This window comes from Mastomys coucha, unplaced genomic scaffold (genome assembly GCF_008632895.1).
Source record: "Mastomys coucha isolate ucsf_1 unplaced genomic scaffold, UCSF_Mcou_1 pScaffold13, whole genome shotgun sequence".
Lineage (NCBI taxonomy): Eukaryota > Metazoa > Chordata > Mammalia > Rodentia > Muridae > Mastomys > Mastomys coucha.
In genome coordinates this window covers 38,763,694-38,787,848 of record NW_022196895.1, presented here as the reverse complement: position 1 = coordinate 38,787,848, position 24,155 = coordinate 38,763,694, and the positions used below count along the sequence as shown (strand labels likewise).

The window sequence follows — 24,155 nt, the reverse complement described above, 5'->3', positions numbered from 1 at the left end:
GGGGGGAGGGGGGAAGGGGGAGAGAGGTGTCTTCCTCAATCACTCTTCACCATCCTTTTTGAGACACAGTCTCTCATTAAACCTAGATTTCACCTATTGGATAGAATAGCTGGACAGCAAGCTCTGGAGATCCACCTGTCTCTGTTCCCACTCCCCATCCTAGCACTGAGATTTCAGGAGCTCACAGATATGGGTGCTGGGAATCTAAACTCAGAACCTCATTTTTGTGTAGTATGCACCAAATAAGCTGTCTCCACAGCCTCCCTCCAACAACTGTTAACTATGCCTCGATCTACCATAATTTCTCAGTGCTCTAAATGGAATATTCTAAAGCTCAAGGACTTGTGCTCGGGGAAAATTTTTTAGTATAGCCCTATTCCACTAGCTCCATGGCATGTAAATAATACATACTCCTTAAATGGAGTCCTTTCATATCACATCCGTAAGCTCAGAATTCATAACCTGTCTTATCATTACCTCCCTGTCTTCTCTAGAAGATCACTCTACTTTGGTCCCCTTTCTTCCCTAATTGTGTGTTTTCTCTGCCTGTAGCTCACAGGACCCTGTTCTTCACTGATCCATTATCTGGTTCTATAGCCACCATTCATTCTTCTAAGTAAGAACTCCCTGGGCTCCGCACACCTTAAGAAAAACTCTTGTTCATCCATCCAGTGTTTTTTTGTTACTGTACTTGGAGATTATTTTGGTCTCTATGTGATGGTCTACTTCAGTTTTGACTCTCTCGACAATCCACCAAAGAACAGAACATTGAGGGGGCATCTGTTCTATGCTGTGACATTCAGCTAGGCACTGAGGGTTCCTTGTGGAGTTTATAATTTAGTGCATGAGAGAAGCATTCAAATGATCCCAATACCACTGTAATGAATGCTAATGATGAGAGATGATAACTTATGAAGAGAAAGTAAGGGGGCAATGAGGCTTCAAATTAAAGGGGGCTGGCCTGGCCTTGGGAGAAGTCACACTGTTTCCCTAGAAAAGTGACACTTGAGCCAACTCTCAAATAGGGGATTTTTAGCTTCCATGGAATGGACATCTTGTCTTATTGACTTCAGAGCATCTGGCACAGCACAATTTCTGACTGAAAATATGCCAATCAGATGTCATTATAAGTGTGTTTGGGTGGCACAGTGCCTAACTAGGAACTGCCTACCGTTCACTCTCTCTTTCTTTGGACCTGAAGCTCCAACAGCAGGGTCAGCTATACAGATCCCCTGCCCTGTATGGAGGATCTGGTGATGCCCTGCATTGTTGATCTGAAAGGTCTGCAGGGTTTGCATCACCTGAGTAGTCAATTATTCCTCCATGTTTCAGAAGAGTAGGTGACAGATGGGAGACACCTTGACAGTGGATTCCACCTTTCCCAACACAGGCTCTCAGGCAAGTCTGGACAGCTATCGCTTTCCCATTGCGTTTTTTCTGCATTTAGAGACTAGTTGTGAAGACACCACCACCCTGTGGGGAAGTATCGCTCCATCTGTAGGGAAGCCTCCTCTTCCATCAGCCGACACGTGCCTGCATTGCCTCCCATGGTGGATATCTACTCATCCCGGAGAAGCTGTGTGCCTTTTAATGGGAACAACACGGTGCTCCCTCCTCCTACCATCTGGATTTGCACAGCTCAGCAAGCGTGGAGAGCCTTCCTGCATGGGAGCAGAGGGAGCAAAACTCCTGAGGAAGGCATGGTTCCCTTGGAAGGCACAATTTTATACTGGATACTACGTGTAGACTGGAGTACGCATCCTCTCACAGGAAACTGTTTTTGTATTTGCATGGTTGAAGAGTAACGCAGCACCACCATAATGTGTGGACAAGAGGACACAAACCTCTCTGTATTGCTAGTTGAGCCATTGGAAAGGAAAACTGGCTATGTGGTAGAGAGAGATAAATCTATGCACATGAAAACCAGAGGAAGGTGACTTGAGGGCAAGGAAGGAGACATGCTTTACCAGTTCAGCATGCATTAATAATCTGGCCCTGTGCGTAGTGCTAGGAGGAAGCCACAGACAGAAGAGCCTGCTTAAGGTCATGCTGCTTAGGGTCAGGATATAGTAACAACCAAGGCTAGTTCTTCAGCCCTACAAAAAGAAGCAGACAAGAATTTTTTTAAATTCAAATAATAGGAAGGTCATTCTACTAGCACGGGTACAAGTTCAGACATAGCTGTCCTGAGAAAGGTTTGAACTGCTCACTTGTCATTAAAAAATATTGTCCTGTTTCTCCAGCTGTCACTAGTGTTTGTTGGTATTTTTGTCACCAACGAAGTCCTCTTTTGTGATCCCACATCACGTTATAGATGCCACCCACATATAGATGAACATATATAATCACAAGAAGGCAAAACACATATATCACAGGAACATGTAAATGAAACCCAAGAGTAAAACTTTCCCCCCAGGAGGCTGGAGAGATAGTTTAGCCATTAAGACTGTGTACTGCTCTGGAAAAATGACCAAAATTTAGCTCCCAGCAGCCATGTTGGGCAACTCACAGCCACCTATAATTCTATCCCCATGAGAATCTGATGTCTCTGACTTCTGTGGGCACCTGAACTCGCTTCCATATACCCACATACAGATACACACACACACACACACACACACACACACACACACACATGCATGCACACATGCATACACACACACACACAAACACGTATGCTCACATCAGATTAAATAGTAAAAAAGAATTTAAAAAATAACTTTCCATTAGAATCTTCAGTCCTTCCTTGCAGTTCTTATACCCCACGAACACTTCTCTTTATCTCACTGCTCAGGTCTCGGTGACCTGACTACAAACAGAGATGGGAAAAATCCAGCCTTCCCAGCCTCTATAGTTGGACTGTAGAAAGCTAGCAAGGAAGAAGCACTGAGTGTGGGTAACCCGGCAGGAACCCCTACGTCACACACTACCTGCCATTATTAAGCTTGGAGGACAAGAGCAGACTGTCAGTTAATACTGCCGCTTGCCACACTATTGATTGGCTTACAACATAATTGAGATGTGATCCTAAGGAAATAGAACTGTGGGACACTTCTACTTGTAGTTTCCTGTGAGAAGAACACTAGCATCATCGAAGTTAAAACCAGTGTGGACACAATTCACAATGTTCCAACTAGAGCAGAGGGAGTCAGTTTCCTAAGACACTATTGAGAAAACACAAATCAAGCCTAGGTTAGATGAGACATGTAGAGCAGAAACAAGAAGGTAGCTTGTATCTTGCCTCTCGTTGGGCCATAAGCACATTTGTTCCCTTCCCTCTATGTGTGTTGATGGACGTGTGTTCTAATGTACTATTTTAATTAGCAAAGCTTAACACCCCCCCCTCAAAAATAAAATGACCTGAAAACATGGGTACTAACTTAAGACTGAGAACCAAGACCAGGAAAAGAGACCACAACTTCACAGAGACAGGAGTAATTGATCCCCATGGGAAGTCAAAGAATTTCCTATTTCTTCAGTGGTCTACAAAGTCAATGCCAATCTAACTAAAGATCCTTATGAAGGATAGCAAGGGTGCATATGTCTATTCTCCAGATGTCTCCCCCCCACCACCAATAATCAAGAAACCTCACCTTTAAAGAAGCTCCCAACTCTTTTTCTATGCAAACCTAGCAACTACCACAGTTTCACCACTGTGATATGCTGTGAGGTGGATTTTCCATTCTTTTCAACATCCTTGTACTAAGCAGAGATATAAAAACAATCTTGAGCTGACTCGGTCATCAGGAGAAAAGCCCAGGCTTGAGTGGGCAGAGCTAAAAAGCCGATACAGTAGGGAAGATAGCTCACTATCATAGGAATGTGGTTTAGATGAAAGATAAGGCTTGGCTGCATTACCCATTCATTTCCATCACTGTGATTGATATTCAGAGGGAGTACCAGTGACCTGGTCAGTATCATCTCTCCATCAGTGGATGCTGGGACTCTCTGACTATAAGCTGAATTATCCTTTGATTGAAATGCCACCCCAGTCTATATGTCACCTAATCACACATGCATCTCCTTTGATCAAGGTGCTCTGTCCTGACTGCAGCCTGGTGTGACACTGTGGGACCCTACATCACAATTTCAGGACTCTCTCTGTTTCCTTCAGCCTCCCACCTTGTGAATACAACTGCCAAGTCAAAAACCATTGTTCAGGGTAAAGGAGACTTGATGTAGTAAATTACTAGTGTGAAACTTTTGTAAGATGCAGAGATTGATTCTTAAAAGGAAAAAGTCAGTCCTCACAGTGCTAAATTGAGCTCGAAACAGGGTTAGCGGGCCACTGTGTTGTGGAAATTAAATCAGCGCAAATAGACAGGGAGCTTGGCCAATCTCAATCCACACAGTTTCCTTTAGAAACCCTATAACAATGTTTGACTCAGGTCACTGTTTGGGACTTTGGTTTTTTTCCATCAGTGTGTACTTTATCTCTACCCATATAGAAATTGGAGGGGAAATGCTCAAGGATTTATTTCCTTACTTGGCAGTGCAATTAAATGGAAATGAAATTTAATGCAATATCGAGTTGTCTTAGAAACTTATCTAAGGGTGAAAGTCCCATGGGGAAGAACTGATTTCTGCCAATCATGTTTTGAGATGAGGTTGCTGTCACTAAGATCTAGCTTATGGTCGTACCTAGTTGCCCCTCCTTCTAGGCTCACAGAAGTTCTCCCGTCTTGAGCAGCAATGGGTCCGCTCTGTTACCAGCATGTTTCAAATGCAAGAGAATGGGCATCTGTAGTCTTGGTATGTTGAAATTGGAATGCGGAGGTGATTCATGAGTTTTCTATTAATTATTAAGCAGTCATAGATGGGGATAAGCCGAGATGGATGGGACGGTGAAGTCTTCCGTAGGTGCTTTGCAGTGATAAATGAGTCAGGAAACAGAAAAGTTCAAAACAGACATCAACTGAACTGCAACAACACCTATACAGCTGCCTGGGGAGCTTAAAATAAATATGAAGTCTTGGCAAGAGGACAGAGGAATTACACACTCTGCCATGTGGGTCACCCCATTCAGGTCACCTATCCGGGTCATCCTTTCTCTTGTGAGGATCTCAAGGAAGACAGAGCCCTGAATAACGGGGGCAACTATGAAACACATGCGACAGATTTTAGGGTCTAGGACAATACCTTATATTCCATGATGGAGGGTTCTAGTGGTGTTGGCTGATGTTGTGTGATCTAAGCTTGGATCCTGCCCTGTTTTCAGCGTTGTAGATTTTATAGAGAGGCATTTCAGCATTAAATTAGCACCATCCCTGGGAGAGCAGCTTCTGCTTTGGTGGCAGTGGCTTTTTCTTGACAAGTGAGCCGAAGTTTGTGTCCAAAGAGCTACTTAACTCTTCATATTGATTCCAGCTTCACCCAAAGGGAAAAGCTCACCTTCAGCTCTCAGTAGAGAAGCTCTGCAGCCCATGGTCCAGAGTGTGTGTGTTAATGTTGCTGCCTAATGCAAGGGCATGAACTGCACAGAAATAGAACCTTAAAAAGTAGAGGCTCACAGCCATCCATTGGACTGAGAGTACAGGGTCCCCAATGGAGGAGTTAGAGAAAGGACCCAAAGAGCTGAAGGGTTTGCAGTCCCTTAGGACGAACAACAATATGAACTAACTAGTACCCTCAGAGCTCCCAGGGATTAAACCACCAACCAAAGAGTATACATGGGGGGACTCATGGCTCCAGCAGCATATGTATAGTAGAGGATGGCCAAGTCGGTCATCAATGGGAGGAGAGATCCTTGGCCCTGTGAAGATTCTATGCCCCAGTGTAGGGGAATTCTAGAGCCAGTAAGCAAGAGGGGGTGGGGTGGTGAGCAGAGGGAGGGGGGAGGGAACAGGGGTTTGTTTTAGTTTTTGGTTATTTTATTTTATTTTACTTTATTTTTGGAGGGGAACCTGGGAAAGGAGATATTGTAAATAAAAAAAAACATCTGCTGGGCATGGTGGCACACGCCTTTAATCCCAGCACTTGGGAGGCAGAGGCAGGCGGATTTCTGAGTTCGAGGCCAGCCTGGTCTACAGAGTGAGCTCCAGGACAGCCAGGGCTACACAGAGAAACCCTGTCTCGAAAAACCAAAAATAAAAAATATAAATAAATAAATAAATAAATAAATAAATAAACAAACAACTCAGCCCCAGTGAGCCAGGCCTGGCACCACGCATCTGTAATCCCAGCACCCCAGAGGCTGAGACAGAAAGATCACAAGTATGAGACCATCCTAAATCCCACATCAAGGCAAGTCTGAAGCATGTATTGTGGCCTGCCTTACACAAAACCAAACCAAACCAAATAAACAAAACCAAATAAACAAAAAAACAAACACAAAGATGATGTGAAGTTGGTACTTTTTGTTCCAAACTGGGTCTCTCTACCACCTTCTCATTGCTCATATAACCTCTATTTCTCTGTCTCTGTCTCTGTCTCTGTCTCCCTCCCTCCCTCCCTCCCTCCTTCCCTCCCCCCCCCCGCGCACGCACCTGTGTGTGTGTGTGTGTGTGTGTGTGTGTGTGTGTTCGTGCATGTGTGTCTAACGTTGATGTTTGAGCAGTGAGTCATGATTCATTCCTTAGTACTTGACAGAAGCTAGAAAGTGAAAAGAGACAGTTAAGCCCACCTTGTATTCTAGGCAGGTCAGAAAGCTATTTCTGTCCTCACTGAAAGGCCAGAATCAGCAGAGATGGCAGCAGCACACAGTAACCTCGGTCTGTCTTGGAGAGGGCATTCTAAGGCAACCGCAGACAGCTGACAGCTGGCTTCTCCCAGCAAAGCTGTTAAAATACACAAGCTATAAGAAAGACCAGTGATCGGATGCTTTGTGTAGCCCGTCCTCCAGCCGTCGGCGCTTTGCTATGCCTTGGCTCCTGGGTTCCTGTTATGTGAATTGGCCTTCTAAAGGTACATCAAGGGCTTAGCAACCACACAGCTTATTCTGTGCTTCATTTCCTGAGAAGATGGAATTGATTTCCAGTTTAGATCAATAAGGAATAAAGTCGCCTTATCTAACTGAAGATGATTATAAGCCAGAAATCATAAACACTTGACCCACAAACCATATGCAACCCACTGACAAGATTTGTGTGGGAAGGCGACATGCCTGGATGGGCACTGTGTTTGGGTGAGTGTGCAGGCACATGCCTCCATGCATGTGTCTGTGGAGATCAAAGATTGCCATTCCTTGTCTTCCTCCATACACCCTCTATCCCCTCCCCCTCCCCCTCCTACTGAACCCCTCTTCTTCCTTTTTTTTTTTTTTTTTTGAGACATTGGCTCTCACTGAACCGGAAACTCACCAATTAGCTAGACTAGTTGAGCAGTAAGGTCCCAGAATCTTCCCCGACTCTAGCTCCGAGCACTGGGGTTAGAGAGAGGCACTGCCATGCTCAGCTGAGTGTGAGTGCTGAGAACCCAGGCTCGGGTCCTTATGCTTTCACGACAAGGATTTTACTCACCAAGCCTTCCCCTCAGCCTGCAAACTAGATTTTTCTCCTCAGCACACATCTGTAATCCCAGATCTCAAAATATAGAGGCAGGAAGATGCTTCATAAAGGGGAGGAAAAGAAAACATTATCAGCATATAAAATTTAAGTGTTTGCATTAAGCTCTAGACATCTGGGTGTTAATTCCTCAAAGACTGAGGACAACAGACAGTGCGTGCCATGTTACACTTGCTCCTTAAGACAGACCACTCTATGATGTTCCTTCCTTGCCCCAGAGAGTTTGAACCGACTCCTGATAAGCAGTAAAGCTTGGACTCTCATTAAGGGTGCTTCACTTGAGTGACACTTCACTTGAGTGAGTGACACATCACAAATGAGGAAGGCTTGTGATGTCCTTGCTCTGCTTCCGCACAAAGAGTGAGAATTAAGAATGTTTTCAGAAAGTCAGGCAAATCATATTTCTTAAAAGAGGGTTTGATAAACTGAGCCACCAAAATGGAATGCTCTTTGTACCAGTATTCCTACAGTTACACAGATTGCCTTCAGTGTCAAGTATTCATAATCTGTATCATATGCTGGTTTCAAGTTTCAGGATAGCAACTGTCTTTGCATCCCTTGGTCTCTGGTCACCAACTCCTTACCTATAGTCCTGTATGTAACTGCAATAAATTTCATTGGTTGGAAAAAAAAAAAAAAAGAATGTTTTCAATATGCAGAAAAGACACCGTCTGTGAGCTGGAGAATTTTATACTGCTTTACTGAATAAAGCTGGCATACCAAGAACATCCTAAAATGACGATACACACACGAGATGTAAGACTGGAGTTGGTCGGGGATCATTGCCATGGTTTTCCACCTTATTCGTGCCTTTGCTGTCATAGGTTCAAGCAAGCTCCAGTCAGTCCTCAGTCAGATAGCATAGTCACTACTTTGCCTCTTAAGTTCTTTTTCCTTTCCTTTCTATTTTATGCTCTTTCTTCTTTCTCTCTAGGCTCATTTGCACTCTCCAATTGTTGGGAGAGTGATTGTGGGGGAATTAATCTCTGGCCCTAATAAATCCGGTCATAGGTAGTTCACCTGTCCTTGGGCTGTGGGGTAACCAGCATTGAGGCTGGCTTTCTTTCAAGTTATCTATGCTCCGGGTCCCTGGTGCCTGCATTTTTCTCCAATGCTCCCTGACCTTGTGACACTGTCTTTCGAGTACCCTGTCCTGGAAAAGAGTGTGCTTGACAGAGGGTGTGTTGGGCTTATGCAAGAGGGAAGAGCCCTAGTAAAGTTGGGGGACTAGCAGGGTACCCCAGTGACTCCTGTACTCTCTGCTGTGGTTGGCACTGGCATCAGCATCCGCACCCTGATTCCCTCAATGCTCAGTCTTAAGCCTGACTGCCACATTTACTCCTGTCTGGGGGATTTTGTTGGAGTGAAAGAGGGGTCTGTGGTTAATGAAAATGAGCAAAGAAAAAACATTTCTGTGAGCAAAAAGAAACTCACTTTCTCTTGCATGAAACAGAAGGGCGTGAGACGCCTTGCCCCTCTGTTCACCTCAGATGTTCCAGGAGCCCACAGTGCGGTGGGGGCACCTAGGAAATTCACTTTCCTGACTGCTACTTCAAGTGGCACTTAAAATGCAGAACATAAAACCCTGTAAATTCCACTGCACAGCCGGAGTCCTAAGCCCTTAAATGCACAGAAAAGTGTGTCTATTATCTACCCATTCAAAGTAAGTGTGCAGTTACTTAAATTGCTTTTGTCTTCTCCCTTTCAGCTGACATTATCTCTACGGTAGAATTCAACCACACGGGAGAGTTACTAGCGACGGGGGACAAAGGGGGTCGGGTTGTAATATTTCAGCGAGAACAGGAGGTAAGTATCAGCCAATTGGAAATTCTCATTTTCTTCCCTTTTTAAGAGGAGCCCCCCGCCCCCCACTGTGCCTTAATCCTCATGTGTCTGTCGCCCTTAACCTTGCCTGCCGCTCTGCTCACCAACAGTAAAACTGCCAAAAACTGCCATTAGCATCCACAAGTTCTAAGTTCAAGCTCACAAAAGCCTCTGGAAGAGGGTTCTCCCTGGGCAGGGCCTTATCCTATACTACAAAAGACCCTTGGGAAGCAGCAGCTGTTCTCATCTGACCTGCAAAATTCCACAGGTGTTTACAGAGGAGCAAACTCCAGCTGTTGTCTTGGGATCTGCCCTCCAGGTGTTGAAATTCAGTCTCCCTTCATTTCAGGTACTGCCAGAATACATAGGAGAGGAAAATAGCTTTGTTTGACAACGGTTGAAAAGAGGGTATGTTGGGTCAAAAGGAAGGAAGGGATGCTCAGACTACTAAAGGGCAAGACCCTCCAAAAAGGCTTCTTAGCCCAGCACATGGGACAGGCTGCTGTGGGTCCCCGAAGCTGGATACATTACATAACACCAGTTCAGTGACTGGTTTATTCCCAAGGCTTGCGTTCTTCTAGGAATTCCCTTTCTTTTTCACATAAATTGAGGATGATCCCACTGCCGTGCCTGTTTCTGTTTTCTCAGAATGGAATTATGGCCCGATTTGATTCCCTTGGCCTCTCCTGGCACATGCTAGTCCTTCCAGCAGGGTAGTCTGTATTCTAACAACTCTCCCATCTGCCACTGCCTGCCTCTGAGATTAACTGGGCACCAGGGAGGAAGACTTCGCAAGAGACTTCCCGAGCAATTTAATGCCCACTTTGTGCCTCCAAGCCATTTGCATTACACCTCCCCCTCAAAAGAGGATAGCCTCATTTAGGGGTGATATATTTGGTAATTGCACATTATTTGCAATTAATTTCTATAAGGGCGTCATAATCCCTCGGGGGTTCTGTGTAAATTCAAGTGCTCAGCATTAAATCAGGCACCCAGCCTATTACACTAGCCCCAGAAACATGGAAATGCAGTTGGCAAGTAAGAACTGAATCGCTCTTCGTGACCTGGAATTTTTCCTGCTTTTTCCAGAGCTGCCTGGTGCTAATTGGTCTGGCACATGCTACCCACACTTGACAGTCTGATTTGGATGGTAGCAAATCAACCCTCTTAGAAATGTATTGTTAAGGAGGGCCAGTGCTCTTTGAGTGAGCAGGGGGTTAGCAAGAGTGTCAGCATCTAAAGTCCTTTGAAAACTGATTTTCAAATCTCCAATTTAAAAAAAAAAATCCAATTAGGTTCACAGCTATGATTAAGGGGAACTGGAAGAGCTATTTAGCATAAATTACCCAAGGCTTCGTGTTACCAGTCATATTCCACCCCACATTTTCTGCTAGCTATTTATAGGGTTCACCTATTTTCATTTACTTGGAGATCTAGAAGCCTGACTCATTAGGAGAATGATGGGGGACACACCTTCCAAAGCAGTGTGGGTGGGTTCACCGGCACATAAAAGTCAGCGAGGATAAGGATCCGAGAATTCAGTGTTCAATTTTGGGGGAGCCTAGGGGTTCAGAGGTACACATGGCATGGCTAACAAATGCCATGTGACATCGTTTGTGGGCAGTGACTCTTCAGGCAAAGTGGTAGCTCCTAGACAAACTGCTTGAAAGGACCTCAGGTCCCCCTAGTTTCAACAAAAGCATCCACTTCTGGGCATGTTGAGATATGTCTATGGATGTCCTGTATCCATCTAAAAACCTATGTTTTTTTAATTGATAACCAAACATTGATTTAAAATATGTTTAATAAGACCAAATTTTAAATTTTGAACAGATTTCGGAGCCAAATCACAAGACTTTGGGAAACTGGTTCTAAAATCCATGTAATACCACCACCACACCTGCCCCTTTGTGTCTTCCTCCTCTTCACCCTTTCCCCTCTCTTCAGGCCCTTGGCTTTCTGCTCTGGATCTCATCATTTATTTAGCTCCTGCTGTTTGCTCTTTGCATAACCAGTGCTAGGGGAAAGTCCTAGGTAAAGCCCATCATCCTGATGATGCAGATGGCGCTCATGCGCAGATGGTCTTCTCATCACTTATGCTGGATAAAAAGGGAGGGACTAATGCCCAGATCCATCCTTATGCGCCGTGTGACCCTGGAAGGGCCACTCATATCTCTGAGCCTCGGGTTCCACCTCCCAGCTCTGCCTACCTCTCTGAGATTCCATGAGCATTGAAAGTTGCCTTTGCACCTTTCATAGGGACTGAAAGTGTATTCGAGCATCTCCACAGAATGGCCCTCTTAGCACTTCCTGAAATGCACAAAGATTTAATAGCAGAGCTTCTGTTTGTATTGATTGTAAAGTCTTATCCCATTTTAAATTGTTTCTTTCTTTTCTGTTTTCCTTTTTTTTTTCTTTTTTCTGTTTTTTGAGCCAAAGTTTCTCTGAGTAACAGCAGTCCTGGCTGTCCTGGAACTCCCTTTGTAGACCAGGCTAGCCTCAAACTCACAGAGATGAGCCTGCCTCTGCCTCCTTAGTGTTGGGATTAAAGGCATGCACCACCATGCCTGGCAACTTCTGTTTCTGTGTATATGTTGTGATATATTCTTTTGTAAATACAGTTTTAAATATATAATTTACAAATGTGGTGTGTGTGTGTGTGTGTGTGTGTGTGTGTGTGTGTGTGTGTTTCTGATATTTGCCAACAGAGTGCATGCTTTTGGGACCAGTAAACCGAAGCTGAATCTACGCCTGCAGTGGCATGGTATCCATCTTTGACGCAGCCTCCTAGCAGGACCCTAATGGCTTTTCTCAGAGGAAAAAAGAATCCGTGAGTTGGCACGTGTTATAAATGGTTTAACATTCTGTGTGTGTTTTACCTTCCTACAGAGTAAAAACCAGGTTCATCGTAGGGGTGAATACAATGTTTACAGCACATTCCAGAGCCATGAACCCGAGTTCGATTACCTGAAAAGTTTAGAAATAGAAGAAAAAATCAATAAGATAAGATGGCTCCCTCAACAAAACGCAGCTTACTTTCTTCTGTCTACCAACGGTATGTGGAGGAGGATTTTATTTGTTTTGTTTGGTTTGGTTTTTCTCCTATTTGGATATTTTCAGAGACAGTCGTGACCTGTAATTCTCCCTTAGCCTCGGTGTTTCTTCGTCTCTTGTGAAAAACTTAGATACCCTGTTTGCAAGATGCTTAGCAGAATTCATGGTGCACACAGAACTGGACTCAGTAAATACTAGCTATTCACTTTATAAATATCAAATTTATGACCCAGTTTTGTGGAACCCGTTATCAACAGTTTCCTAATGTAGATTGCTTGCAGGTGTTTTCGGAATGTGACTTCCTGTCTTAAGATTCATTGCATGTTATTCTAGGGAAGCATTTCAAGAAACTCGACATGCTGTTGGCATTTTGAAAAATAGTTATTAATCCTTGAGTATATTTCGGGTCTGCAAAGCAGATGTCTGTGTATCTTGAGAAAATCAAGCTCTAAGCCAAGAGCACAAGACCAGAGGAGTTGGGGATGCTCCCAAAAGCTGATCAAGAAGCAGGTTCTTTATCTGCCTTCAGACTCTCTGTGTCCTTTACGTTGATATAAATGGATATGAATAGAGAAGAGAGGATAGATAAGTTACTGGCAGGTAAATAAAGCCTGCTCATATATTCACTCCATGAAGGAAGCTGATGACACCCAAGAATTTAACCTCTCTCTGGAGAAAAAAAAAGCCAGTTTGGAAGTCAGTCCGTACTGAAGAATGCTAATGGCAACTGATAACCAGAGGATTCAGAGAGAAAAACTGAAGAGCAAGGAAAAGAGTCAAAGGGTGACTCATTTCATCACTCGTGTGAGTCTATGTGGAACACATGCATAAATGTCATTTAAGAGTGTCATATCAAGAACAGAAAAATGGAGACAATGTCTACAATACAATCAAGCATATATTCCTTGTTAAGGACGAAAGAAGATGCACAGCAAATGGCTTCCCGTTACTAAATCTTGACTGTGCATTGTAGGTCACTTTTACTTTGTTCTTTTTATCATTTTAATTTTGAAAGTGTATACAGTGAGTTCATAGATCAATATTATAGGAGACAGAGAGAGAGAGAATGTAATTCAGATGGCCACCAAATCTCTCAAACATAAAGACAGATCTGAAGAAAATCATGATTCTAGATTAGCTGTTTGGGAGTTATTCAAGCAAACCGCAATATGACCAGGTCTTTATTCATCTGGTTTTGGTTTTTGTTTCTTTGTTTGTTTGTCTTGGTTTTTTAAGATTCCATTTCATTTAATTCCTTCATGAAGCTGCTTTTTGTTTGTTTGTTTTGCTCTGTTCTGTTGTCCTGTTTACTCTTTGCAACCCTCATCTCTTAGAGGCCAAACCACTGTACTTCACTTCCATTTATTCTTTGTGGTTGCTTTCTGTTCATGCCTCATGCAAAGACTTTGTTGTTTCACACCACTCAGAATGGAAGTTTTAATGTGGTAGTTTTAATGTAATTACTTCAGTCGCAGAGAAGTGTCTGATTGTCTTCCATAGCTAGATTACATTATATTATGAAATTTAGCCTATTGATTATTGCAGTAAAATCCAAAGGCTTATTAAGTACTTTGTAGGGGGATGGGAAAGAAAGTGAAATTCAATGAAGATTAATTATATAGCATAATGTTCTGTTAATTGAGTTTTTAAATAGTTTTTTGATTAACAAGGATATTATCTTCCCATTTGGGATGCTATTTCACATGTCAACTGCATCTTAAACCAACTCTTCTAAGGAAAATCCCCATCTTCTTATGCAGTCTTCTTTTCTATACTAATATTGAGGTTAAAAATCCATGCACATCCCCATGCCAAATAGGTTAACATTCAAAAATTAATGGAAGACAATGGCAATTACTATATAAAAGAGAACATGAAGATAAATGATAATGTTGTGTTTTAAGCTGCCACACGTGATGATAAACTACCCAGAGAACAAGCCAGAAGAAAGAAAACGCCATTTCTCATATTAACAGCTGCATGCTCCTTAGAGTTTTTTTTTTCCTGCCACAAAGCTTTAAGATTCTGAGTCAAATGAAAATGCTGTGATAATAAAGTCAAGTACGACCCCAGGCAACACAACCCCTGGGAACTGGATTGAATTCTCCATCAATTATCTTTTGGAGGGACAGGGTGCTTATCTCATTAGTTGTGTATAGCTACTAATTCTACTAGAATAGATTTTTAACTTCATAACTTTTAAAGAAAAGTAAAGCTCACATTCCATTCTGAAGTAGTCCTTGACGTTATTTGCCACACAAATACATATTGTGGCGTCTGGGTTCCTTATCCTGCCTGGCTGTATATGCTGAGAAAGGCAGAGCACTAAGATGTTGAAAATTAAGGAAATACCTGGACACAAAACAAAGACAGTGTATATTCTGACTCAGAGAGAACCACTGCTAGAGTCTTTTAGAGGAAAAAGAAAACTGTATAAATAAATGTTTATTAATGGAAATATGAATTATTCTATAAGATAGTTTAAGCCATGTTTAAAAATTAATAATATAGCAAAAATACTTTTCTAGCTGATTTTTATTAAAATACCATATTATTTCTAATGACTGCCTATTACTGCCTCATATGATTTGGTTCTTCTGTGGTTTAACAGTAAGTCTCCCACCAATAGGCTTTCAGCTGTTAACACATTCATACTACAAATTATGTTCTATAGTGTATTACATTACATGTCATAGATTCAGTAAATACATGTATATGGATAGCTGTTGGTATATAATATACATTCAGGTATATGGCATATTGCTTGTTAGAAATAGTTAAACAAGAAAATAGAAGACTATACAGAAAATGTACATAGTAACTTCAGTCTACTGGAACTAAGGGAAGTTTCTTCTTTTGTAACCTTTCTGCTCATTCTCATTTTCCAATTACAATGGCATATACATCTTATATAATAAAAGAAAGGAAATTATTAAATACACAACTTAGTATACATAATGTCATTGTAGTTCCTCGCCTCAAAATACTGCATACAGGAAATATAAGAGTATACACAAGAGATGCTCATGGTGGAGCATGCCTTTCGCCCCAGCACTGGGCAGGTAAATGAAGGTGGTCTCTGTTCCAAGCTACTCAGAGCTACATAAGGGAGACACCATCCAAAAAAACAACAACAAAAAAATTTGATCCTAGATTATTTCTAACTGGAGGTCATATGGGTAACTTGTATCCTTGTGTTTGCCCTGGGATTTCTATTTATCTCTATGGCAATTATCATTTATGATATCAAATTTAAGATTAAAATGCCTTGCAAATACTGAATTTAGACCCATTTCCAAGGCAAGAAACAGAAAAGATTTGGTGGTGAAATTCACTGGCTCATAGGTCGTTCTCAGCCACAGCTGATGAGGAACAAATCAAGCGACTATGAATAAGGTCCCGTGTTTAACTTTCTCACTCTAAAAAAGCAACCTCATGTGAATGGGATCTCAAGAAAGCTTGGGACCAGAGGGATGTGAGCCTAGAGCTAGCAATTTCTAAATTATGCCCACAGCTGGGACAGGTTCTCCTCCAGGCACAAGTTGGGGTGAGTGCAGAGATGAGAATCCATGGATCCCATGAGGGGCAGTCTGGCTGAACATGAGAAAAGACTTGGAAACCCAAACAATATCTAGGTGTGTGGAAATGGATTTTTACTAAAATGTCCCCATAGCTGATGACAGCCCACAACATAATACTTTTAAGACCTCTAAAGACAAGTCATAAAGTCATGAAGTGCTGTGAGGTCATGTGCCTTTGCTTGCAAGAGTGGTCCTCCCAAATGGTAAAGAACGTGGAAAGTCGCGGTGTGGTAGTGAAGAGAGGCAGGACAGAAAACGAAAGAAGTGCCATTACAGACAAAGAAAGGGACAGCTTTTTCTCCCCAGAAAATAGAAGTGTGTAGACATCTTCATGAGATGACCCTCATAGCAAGAGAGTGACCTATCCTTCTGCAGACGTTTGACACAGAATGCTAATTCCAATGACAGCTACTATTTGGACACTATCATTATTCCAACACAATTAAACACTCTGATTCATTCCATCTTAATGCACCCCATAAGAAAGATGGCATTTCTACCAGTTTATGAATAAACTGGGGTACAGAGTGACTACTGTCTAATGTTGACATACACGGTTGTGTGCGTGCTGAAACTGAGATTTAAGTGGGCATTCTGCACTTCCTTGTTTCCTGATGATCATTTGGGACTCCTGGACTACTTTGTATGTGCCTTCTCAAAAGGACCTTAGTCCTTGGCCATGCGCCTGTTGAATAAAAAATAAGAAAGAAAAAAAAAGAGGCTATGACTGCTCCTAGGTGTGGTGGAGGAGAAGGATTATTGTAGATATGAGGGAGAAAACATCCATAAGCATCTGGAAGAATCCAGAGTGAGCATGGCCAGACTAAGCCAAGCTATGTGAGGAGATGGGGGAAGGGAGAATGAGAGAGGAGCCTCAGGCCAAGGGAGGTGACCTGGGTCGAGAGACTAGCATAGTCTAGTTATATAACATAGCTGAGTTATACAGCGCCAGAGAAGCTGGGAGAAGAGGCAGTCCAGTCCATACCCTAGCTGGAAAGTTCAGCTAGGGTATGGACTCTGAAACGGGTAGGGACTGAAGGATGCTGGGAGAACCTGGCAGCCAGAGTCTACTTTGATATGTAAGTAGGCATCTCAGCCTTTTTTCTCCTGGGTTTGAGATCTAACAGCTATTAGGTCGTAGTGGGAATTAGGCCCAACAGTATCTCACAACAAATCCTGTCTCCAATAGAGACAAATACAGAGAAACTAAGTGTGTCCCTGCCTTTCAGAAGGAAGGGCAAAGACAAGCATAGACTGAAGGTGTATGATCTGATAAGGAAGGTGTTCATGGCCATATGACACACAGACGAGGCTGGCTTAGCCCAAACATGTTTTCTGAAAATGCAGAATTGAGAGCCTGGGTGGAGCATGCCTCACCAGTTCCCAGAGTGCCAGATTCCCTCCATCATTGCCTTGGGCTGTCAGCACCTGGAGGCATTGGAGTTCTCATTTTTGTTTCATTGTTATGGAAAAGGACAGGTGTCATCAAGAGATGCATGGTGATAGAACAGTCTAACTATAGCTTATAGTTGGGAACTATCAGGAAGCAGCATGAAGGAAAAGTGATGGGGAGGAAGAGTAGAGACTGAAGCAGAGGTGGGGGAGGGGAGAAGAGAAGAGAGAAGAAAGAGGAGAGGGAGGGAAGAGGAGAGGAGAGGGACTGGTACTCAGGGTTTTGTGTGTGCTAGGTAGCTGAGTTATGCTCCCAGCCTGATAAGAGCATTTTGCTTCATCTCTATATCCTTGTATTTCCCCAAGGAAAGTATAAGTCTATCTATCTATCTATCTAGATAAGTATAAGTATATCATACTTATACTTATTGGATAAGTATATTATAACAAGGAGATCCATTTATATTCAAGCTAATATTTATTTGATGTTCATATTGATATTATTGAGCCTCAACTACACCCCATGTACTATTAAATGCTGAAAGTTCACTGATGAGCAAGACAGACAAAACTCAAGAGATTTCTAGTGACAAACAGATAATGAAAACTGACCAACATAGCCAATTGATAGTAAACTATACTAACAGAAGAAAAGGAGAAGAGGGGAGGAAAAGAAGCGCTGGTAGTCAAGGACAACGAGAGAAGAAAGAATGGAGAATTGTGATGCCACTGTGGTTTTATATAGATTTTACATAAGCTACTCTGAGTTGGGCATAAACAAAAGTGAGTGAGCCATGTGAAAAGGTCATAAAGGTCAAGGGGCATGGAGAAAATTCCCTGGCTGATTTTCTAGTATCTACAGCCCTGGGTTTAACACTCAGTGCCAGATGGAAGGAAGGAAGATAGACAGATAGATAGATAGATAGATAGATAGATAGATAGATAGATAGATAGACAGACAGACAGACAGATAGACAGATAGACAGATAGATAGATATACATATATAAATACATAGATAGATGGATAGATAGATAGATAGATAGATAGATAGATAGATACATACATACATACATAGATACATAGATACATAGATACATAGATACATAGACACATAGATAGATAGATATATGGATAGATAGATAGATAGATAGATAGATACATAGATACATAGATACATAGATACATAGATAGATATATGGATAGATAGAAAGATAGATAGATAGATAGATAGATAGATAGATAGATAGATAGATACATAGATACATAGATACATAGATAGATACATAGATACATAGATATATAGATAGATACATAGATACATAGATACATAGATAGATATATGGATAGATAGATAGAAAGATAGATAGATAGATAGATAGATAGATAGATAGATAGATAGATAGATAGATAGACAGATAGATAGATAGGTAGATATACATAGATAGATGATAGATAGATAGATAAATAGATAGATAGATAGATAGATAGATAGATAGATAGATAGATAGATAGATAGATAGATAGATAGATAGATACATACATACATACATACATACATACATACATACATACACAGACAGACAGATAGACAGACAATAGCAAAAGGCACAGTACATGCAAAGGGCCTGAAACAGAAGTGTGCTTAGGCACAGACAGAAGCCATGTGACAGTAACACAGGGAACTGGGTAACAGAATAGTCAGCAGGGTCAGAGGGTTGAGAAAGCCGAGAGTGCCAGGTTATGAAGGGCCTGGTGGGCATGGTAAGGACAGTGTCTAAGAAGGGTGGATGCTCAAAAAATGGAAATGGTAGCAGTATCCTGCTGCCCAAAGTTATCATGACCATTAGATTAAACTATCCATGTGCTAACACTTACAAAGTGAACACTATAGATGTAACTATTCTTACTCAGTTTCAATCAATATTTTTACTGAATGAGTCAAATTAAAATGTAAGGTATATGTTCTAACAGTGCATCATTAGAGAAAGCCATTTGTCCCAACATAATCTGTGCTTTTGTCTTGACCTCGTGAGCCTTGCTTTCAAGTGACATGAGATTTATGTAGGACAGAACTTTGAGTTCTTATAGCCCTTCTTACTATCGTTACCTTGACCATCACCTTCCTTGCCCTGTCATCATGACTTCTGATTGTCCTCCACAGATAAAACTGTGAAGCTGTGGAAAGTCAGTGAGCGTGATAAGAGGCCAGAAGGCTACAACCTGAAAGATGAGGAGGGCCGGCTCCGGGATCCTGCCACCATCACGACCCTGCGGGTGAGTGTCACTGTTCCAGCCATGCCTTTCAGCAGCCTGGCTAGCAGGAGACAGGATTGCCCCCTGAAATTGGGCATGTGCTGGCCCTAGCAGCAGATTACTTCTATAATATGTGGATGAAGGCACTGAGCAGAGCCTCAGCCTTCCCTTCTCTGGTGGCAGATGGAGGAGCGGGAAAGGTGCCAGGCCCTAATGACTACAAATCCACGTTTCTGTTTTGTCCCCAAGGACTTGCCACATGGCCACTGCCATACGTCGCTGTATTCTTAGCTTGTCTAGTCACATTACCTAGCATGCCTTGAACACCTTCTGTAGTTGGAATAAGGGGCTCAAGGCTACTCGGGTGCGAAGTTTGACTTTTGCCCTTCAGAGCCCAAGCTTCAGAAATCTAACAGACCTGGGTTTGTACCCTGCCACTTCACAGAATCTTACATGATTATTGCATTTGTCTTTCCACTATTTTAACTAACAGAAACTATCTAAAGGAAGAGCCATTTGATTTAGACCACAGTTGGCAGGATTTCGTCCAGGGTCAGCTGGCTCCATTGTTTTCAGATTGTGCTGAGGAAGATAGTAATGTTAGTAGTCACTGTAGAGAGGACTGACAGTGGTCAGAAAACAAAGATACAGACAGGCTAGATGGAGCCAGAGGCAAGATATTCTCCAAAGACATATCCTCAGACTTACTCTCTCCAATCAGGCCCTATCCTTTCTATAATTCCACCAAATTATGAACTCAATAACGCATTGACTCGTTGGTGAAAGCCTTTATGATCCGGTCACCTTTGGGTGATTTAGGTCCACCAACATGAGGACCCAGCCTTCCACACATGAGTCTTTTTGGAGAAAACTGTATTCAAAACAGAGCCTTCACTTAATCCTTTTGAATTTTAGTCAGACAAGTTATTTTTCCTTTCTTCCCCTGGAACTAAAAGCCCTGTTTTCCATGAACTTGTGAACGTGAAAGGCAAGGGATGGAAGGGCCTTCTTTTGAGTCTGTTATACTCAGCACGTATGTAGACTTTGCTCTCAGCCTGTGTGGCTTTCTTAAGGCCCTCCAGATGTGCATAGCCTGGTAAGGAGGGGGTCATTACAGCACTCACACTCAAATGGCCCTAACTCTACACAGAGCAAGGCAGGTACACAGACAGAGATAGTCATGGAGTTGTTGTTCATCCAAAGGAGAAAGAAGTGGCATTTGGTTCTGAAAGACCGGGAAGGCCTTAGCAAAATGGATTTTTAAAAATGGATCATTAAGAAAAGACTCTCTAGCTCAGGTGGTTCTCATCCTCCCTAATGCTGCAACCCTTTACTATAGCTCCTCATGTTGTAGTGACCCCCCCAACTATAAAATCATTTTTGTTACTGCTTCATAACTGTAATTTCCTACTATTATGAATCATAATGCAAATGTCTGCGTCTTCCAATGATCTTAGGCAACCTCTTGTGAAGGGGTAGTTTGACTCCCAAAGGCATCATGACCCACAGGTTGAGGACCACTGCTCTAGTTATAAGTAAAAGGGATTTAAGACTGGATGGTTTCTTCTAAATCTGTTCAGTGCAAATAGTAAAGTACGAACATGTTGGGGCCAGCCCTAACGCCGCAGGACGACTTCTAGCACCGTGACGTATGTGTTTCCAGACACCAGCTGCTGTACAGAGGGCCAAACCTGAAAAGAGAACAACCAGCAGTAAAGCACATGTCAGTGGAGAGAGGGTCTCACCCGGGTACAGAAGCAGAAGTAGCCATTGGTAATCACTGTGTGCCTTTTATCAGCTCACAGGTTCATTCATTCTTTGATTCATTCACTCATCTATTTGTTCACCAAATGCTTTCAAGTACTCTGCTGACCTCAGGGCTAGGTTGTTGAGGCTTATCCTGTACTGATGGGCACTATGTCTTTAGTTGTGTTCTTTCTGAGCCGCCCCTCCCCCAACACTGGCTGCTCTGTTCTCATGCAAGTTCCTCAGCCCTGTATCAGATCAGGTTGGGGTGGTGACCACCTACCCTGCTGTTCTAAAAGTGCAGAGGTTTGGGAGATGTCAAAGAAGCATCATGAAGAATAGGAAGTGGGCTGAAGTGGGTTAGAAGTATGTCTGCACTCCTCTCCCGCTGGGGATGATGGGTGTTTGACCTGAAACCTTGAATCTCCAGTGACTTCTCTGTAGAACACAGGTGACAGCGGTCACTATTCACTGTGGTTCTTATGCAGATTCAATGAGACGCTGTGTATGTGATAAAGAACTTACCCTGTGTAGTATCTGTCACTCAGAAAAGACTCTGGAGCTAGCTCCCTACTTAGTGTTACCATCATCAGCAACATCACCAGCCATCACTATCATCATCAACTTCCCTCGCCACTGTCAGCATCCCTTTTCTTACCCGCATGGTGTGTGTGCATGTGTGTGTGTGTGTGTGTGTGTGTGTGTGTGTGTGTGTGTGAAAGAAAGAAAGAAAGAAAAGTCATGTTTTTCTTTTTATACTGTTTTACTCATTTCACAAGCTACTTATAGGTAAGTGGTAAGCAATGTGCCAGAAATAGCACCGGAATTAGGACTGTCTTTCATCCCTCAGTCCGTGGCAGTCCTGTGGGGAAAACAAATGGACTGGGTGCCTCCTGAGTTCTGCCATGGATTCTGCCTGTAGTGATATGTTGTTCTAAAAATATGTCTTGCATTCAAAGAGATTGAACTTGTCCAGACCTTGAAGCAAAGTTAATGTACCTTGAGATCATTCTAGACTATGTACTTAACCCGCTGTCCTACTGTGCATGTAACTCGATCTGTTGACATTGAACCTGCCTTTAAGGGGGCAATGGAAACAACTTGACTATGCATAGCAAATCTTAAGTTTTATAGTCTTCCTTGCCCCTGACCCAGAGTAATGTCTCTGGGTATGTGTATGTGTTGTGGTATAGTCATTTGCTGAAAGCAGCCAATGGGGTGGAAGCAACCTTAAAGCAAATATTCACCATAAATGTTGGAAGCAAAATAGATATAGGCTGGTAATGTCTGTTTGCAGTAGTGTTTGCCATTCTGGGTCACTTGGGGTAATAAGTAATGTTTTCCCTTGTAAAACTCTGTTAAAGATTTCTATCCCATGCCACATTTTCTGTGCTGTTCAATAAAGACAAAGAAAATCCCATTTTTTTAGGGACAGACAAACATCAGGCATATTTATGTATACAAACATACAATAGACAGACTACAGAGAAGCCAGTAATCATGTGCTACAGAGGGAAGATAAAGGAGGAGAAAATTTAAATTTGGGCTTGATCTTGATCAAATTATTCTGAACGGAGGTACTTTCTTTTCATCTCTTAATGTGACATCGATGTGTTTTGGTGCCTCTGAAATTATCTTTAATGTGTTAACTGATACATCTGCCTTTGTTTGCTACATGTGTGACATTTTTTAAGAGGCTGTCTATAGTGCCCAGTATGGTTTCCCATTGCCAAAGGCATCCTACCCGATTCCATATATGTGTCTAATTCCTTGGAGGCTCTATCCCAGTGACAGAGGAGAGAGGCCTATTTACACTCCCACTAGAGCAGAGATCCACTGTGGCAAGACAACATTGCTAATGAAGTGAGCTTCAGATCACTCCTGACAGAGGCCCCGAGGTGTAGCTGCCAGTTAGAAAATAACAATTCTAACTCCAGTTGTTCATAACCAGCTGTGTGGTGCTGGGTGGCAGCCTCCATTTTTCCCTCCTTGCTTCTAAGCTGTTGAGCTGAGGGTTGGAGAAATTTGACTTCTGAGACCCAATTTGCATTTTTGACACCTGACACTGGGGTTTGTTAAAAGACTAAGGTCTGTGGTCACTGGATTCTATCATCTACCAACCCCCTTAGAATTGTGATTTTTTTTTTCAACATCTGTTACTTTTCAATCACATGAGCAGTAATTACAACAATATAAATATATTCACTATAAAAATGATTTTACCCGTGTTTTACTCCACTCCTCGGTCTGAGGCCTTAAAATAACACCCAGTTCCTGTAAGCATCCACATCCTACACTCTACTCTTTAAAGCTCCAAAAAGGCCTGATAGAGAAAGAAGAAAACAAAAACAAAACCGGCGACAGCAACAAAAAGAAGACCCACTCACACAACCTGAAAACCATAGATTCAGAACAGTGACCCCAAAGAGTGAATACCCCAATGTGACACTAAATAGACTATTCTTTACCAGTGCACTTTGCAGTTGAAATCTGCATCGCCAGCAATTGTGTCCCCCACCCCCTCCCCAGCCAAGATTTCCACTTGCTCGTTTCCACAGTATCCGATTCCACGTGGGTCTTGAGAGTGGGAACGTTTAATAATACCCGACAGCTAATTAATCCTCACTGTGTAACGAACCCATCCTTTTTCAATTCTGAGAGGCTCAGCATCTTAAAAGCAAGATTATGAATCTGGCCCTTTTTTTTTTTTTTTTTTAATGGAAGATGTTCTTTCAAACCCAATCACTTGTTACCCGACGAGCGCTAGAAGAGAATGTCTCCCTGCTCAGCATCCTTATGTCC

General features: G+C 42.4%; 1 protein-coding gene across 6 annotated transcripts in view; it reads left to right on the top strand.

Moving 5' to 3' along the window:
- The window catches only part of Ppp2r2b (protein phosphatase 2 regulatory subunit Bbeta), a 417,822-nt gene that overhangs the window by 300,887 nt on the left and 92,780 nt on the right, over nt 1-24,155 (top strand). For 3 of the 6 annotated variants that reach the window (XM_031365581.1, XM_031365586.1, XM_031365582.1), the window contains 4 exons: nt 9,211-9,308; nt 9,595-9,675; nt 12,216-12,381; nt 19,516-19,628. In XM_031365581.1, coding sequence (XP_031221441.1) covers nt 9,211-9,308; nt 9,595-9,675; nt 12,216-12,381; nt 19,516-19,628 — 458 coding nt within the window. The remainder of the gene's footprint in view (nt 1-9,210; nt 9,309-9,594; nt 9,676-12,215; nt 12,382-19,515; nt 19,629-24,155) is intronic. The other 3 variants (XM_031365583.1, XM_031365585.1, XM_031365584.1) reach the window with 1 other exon arrangement.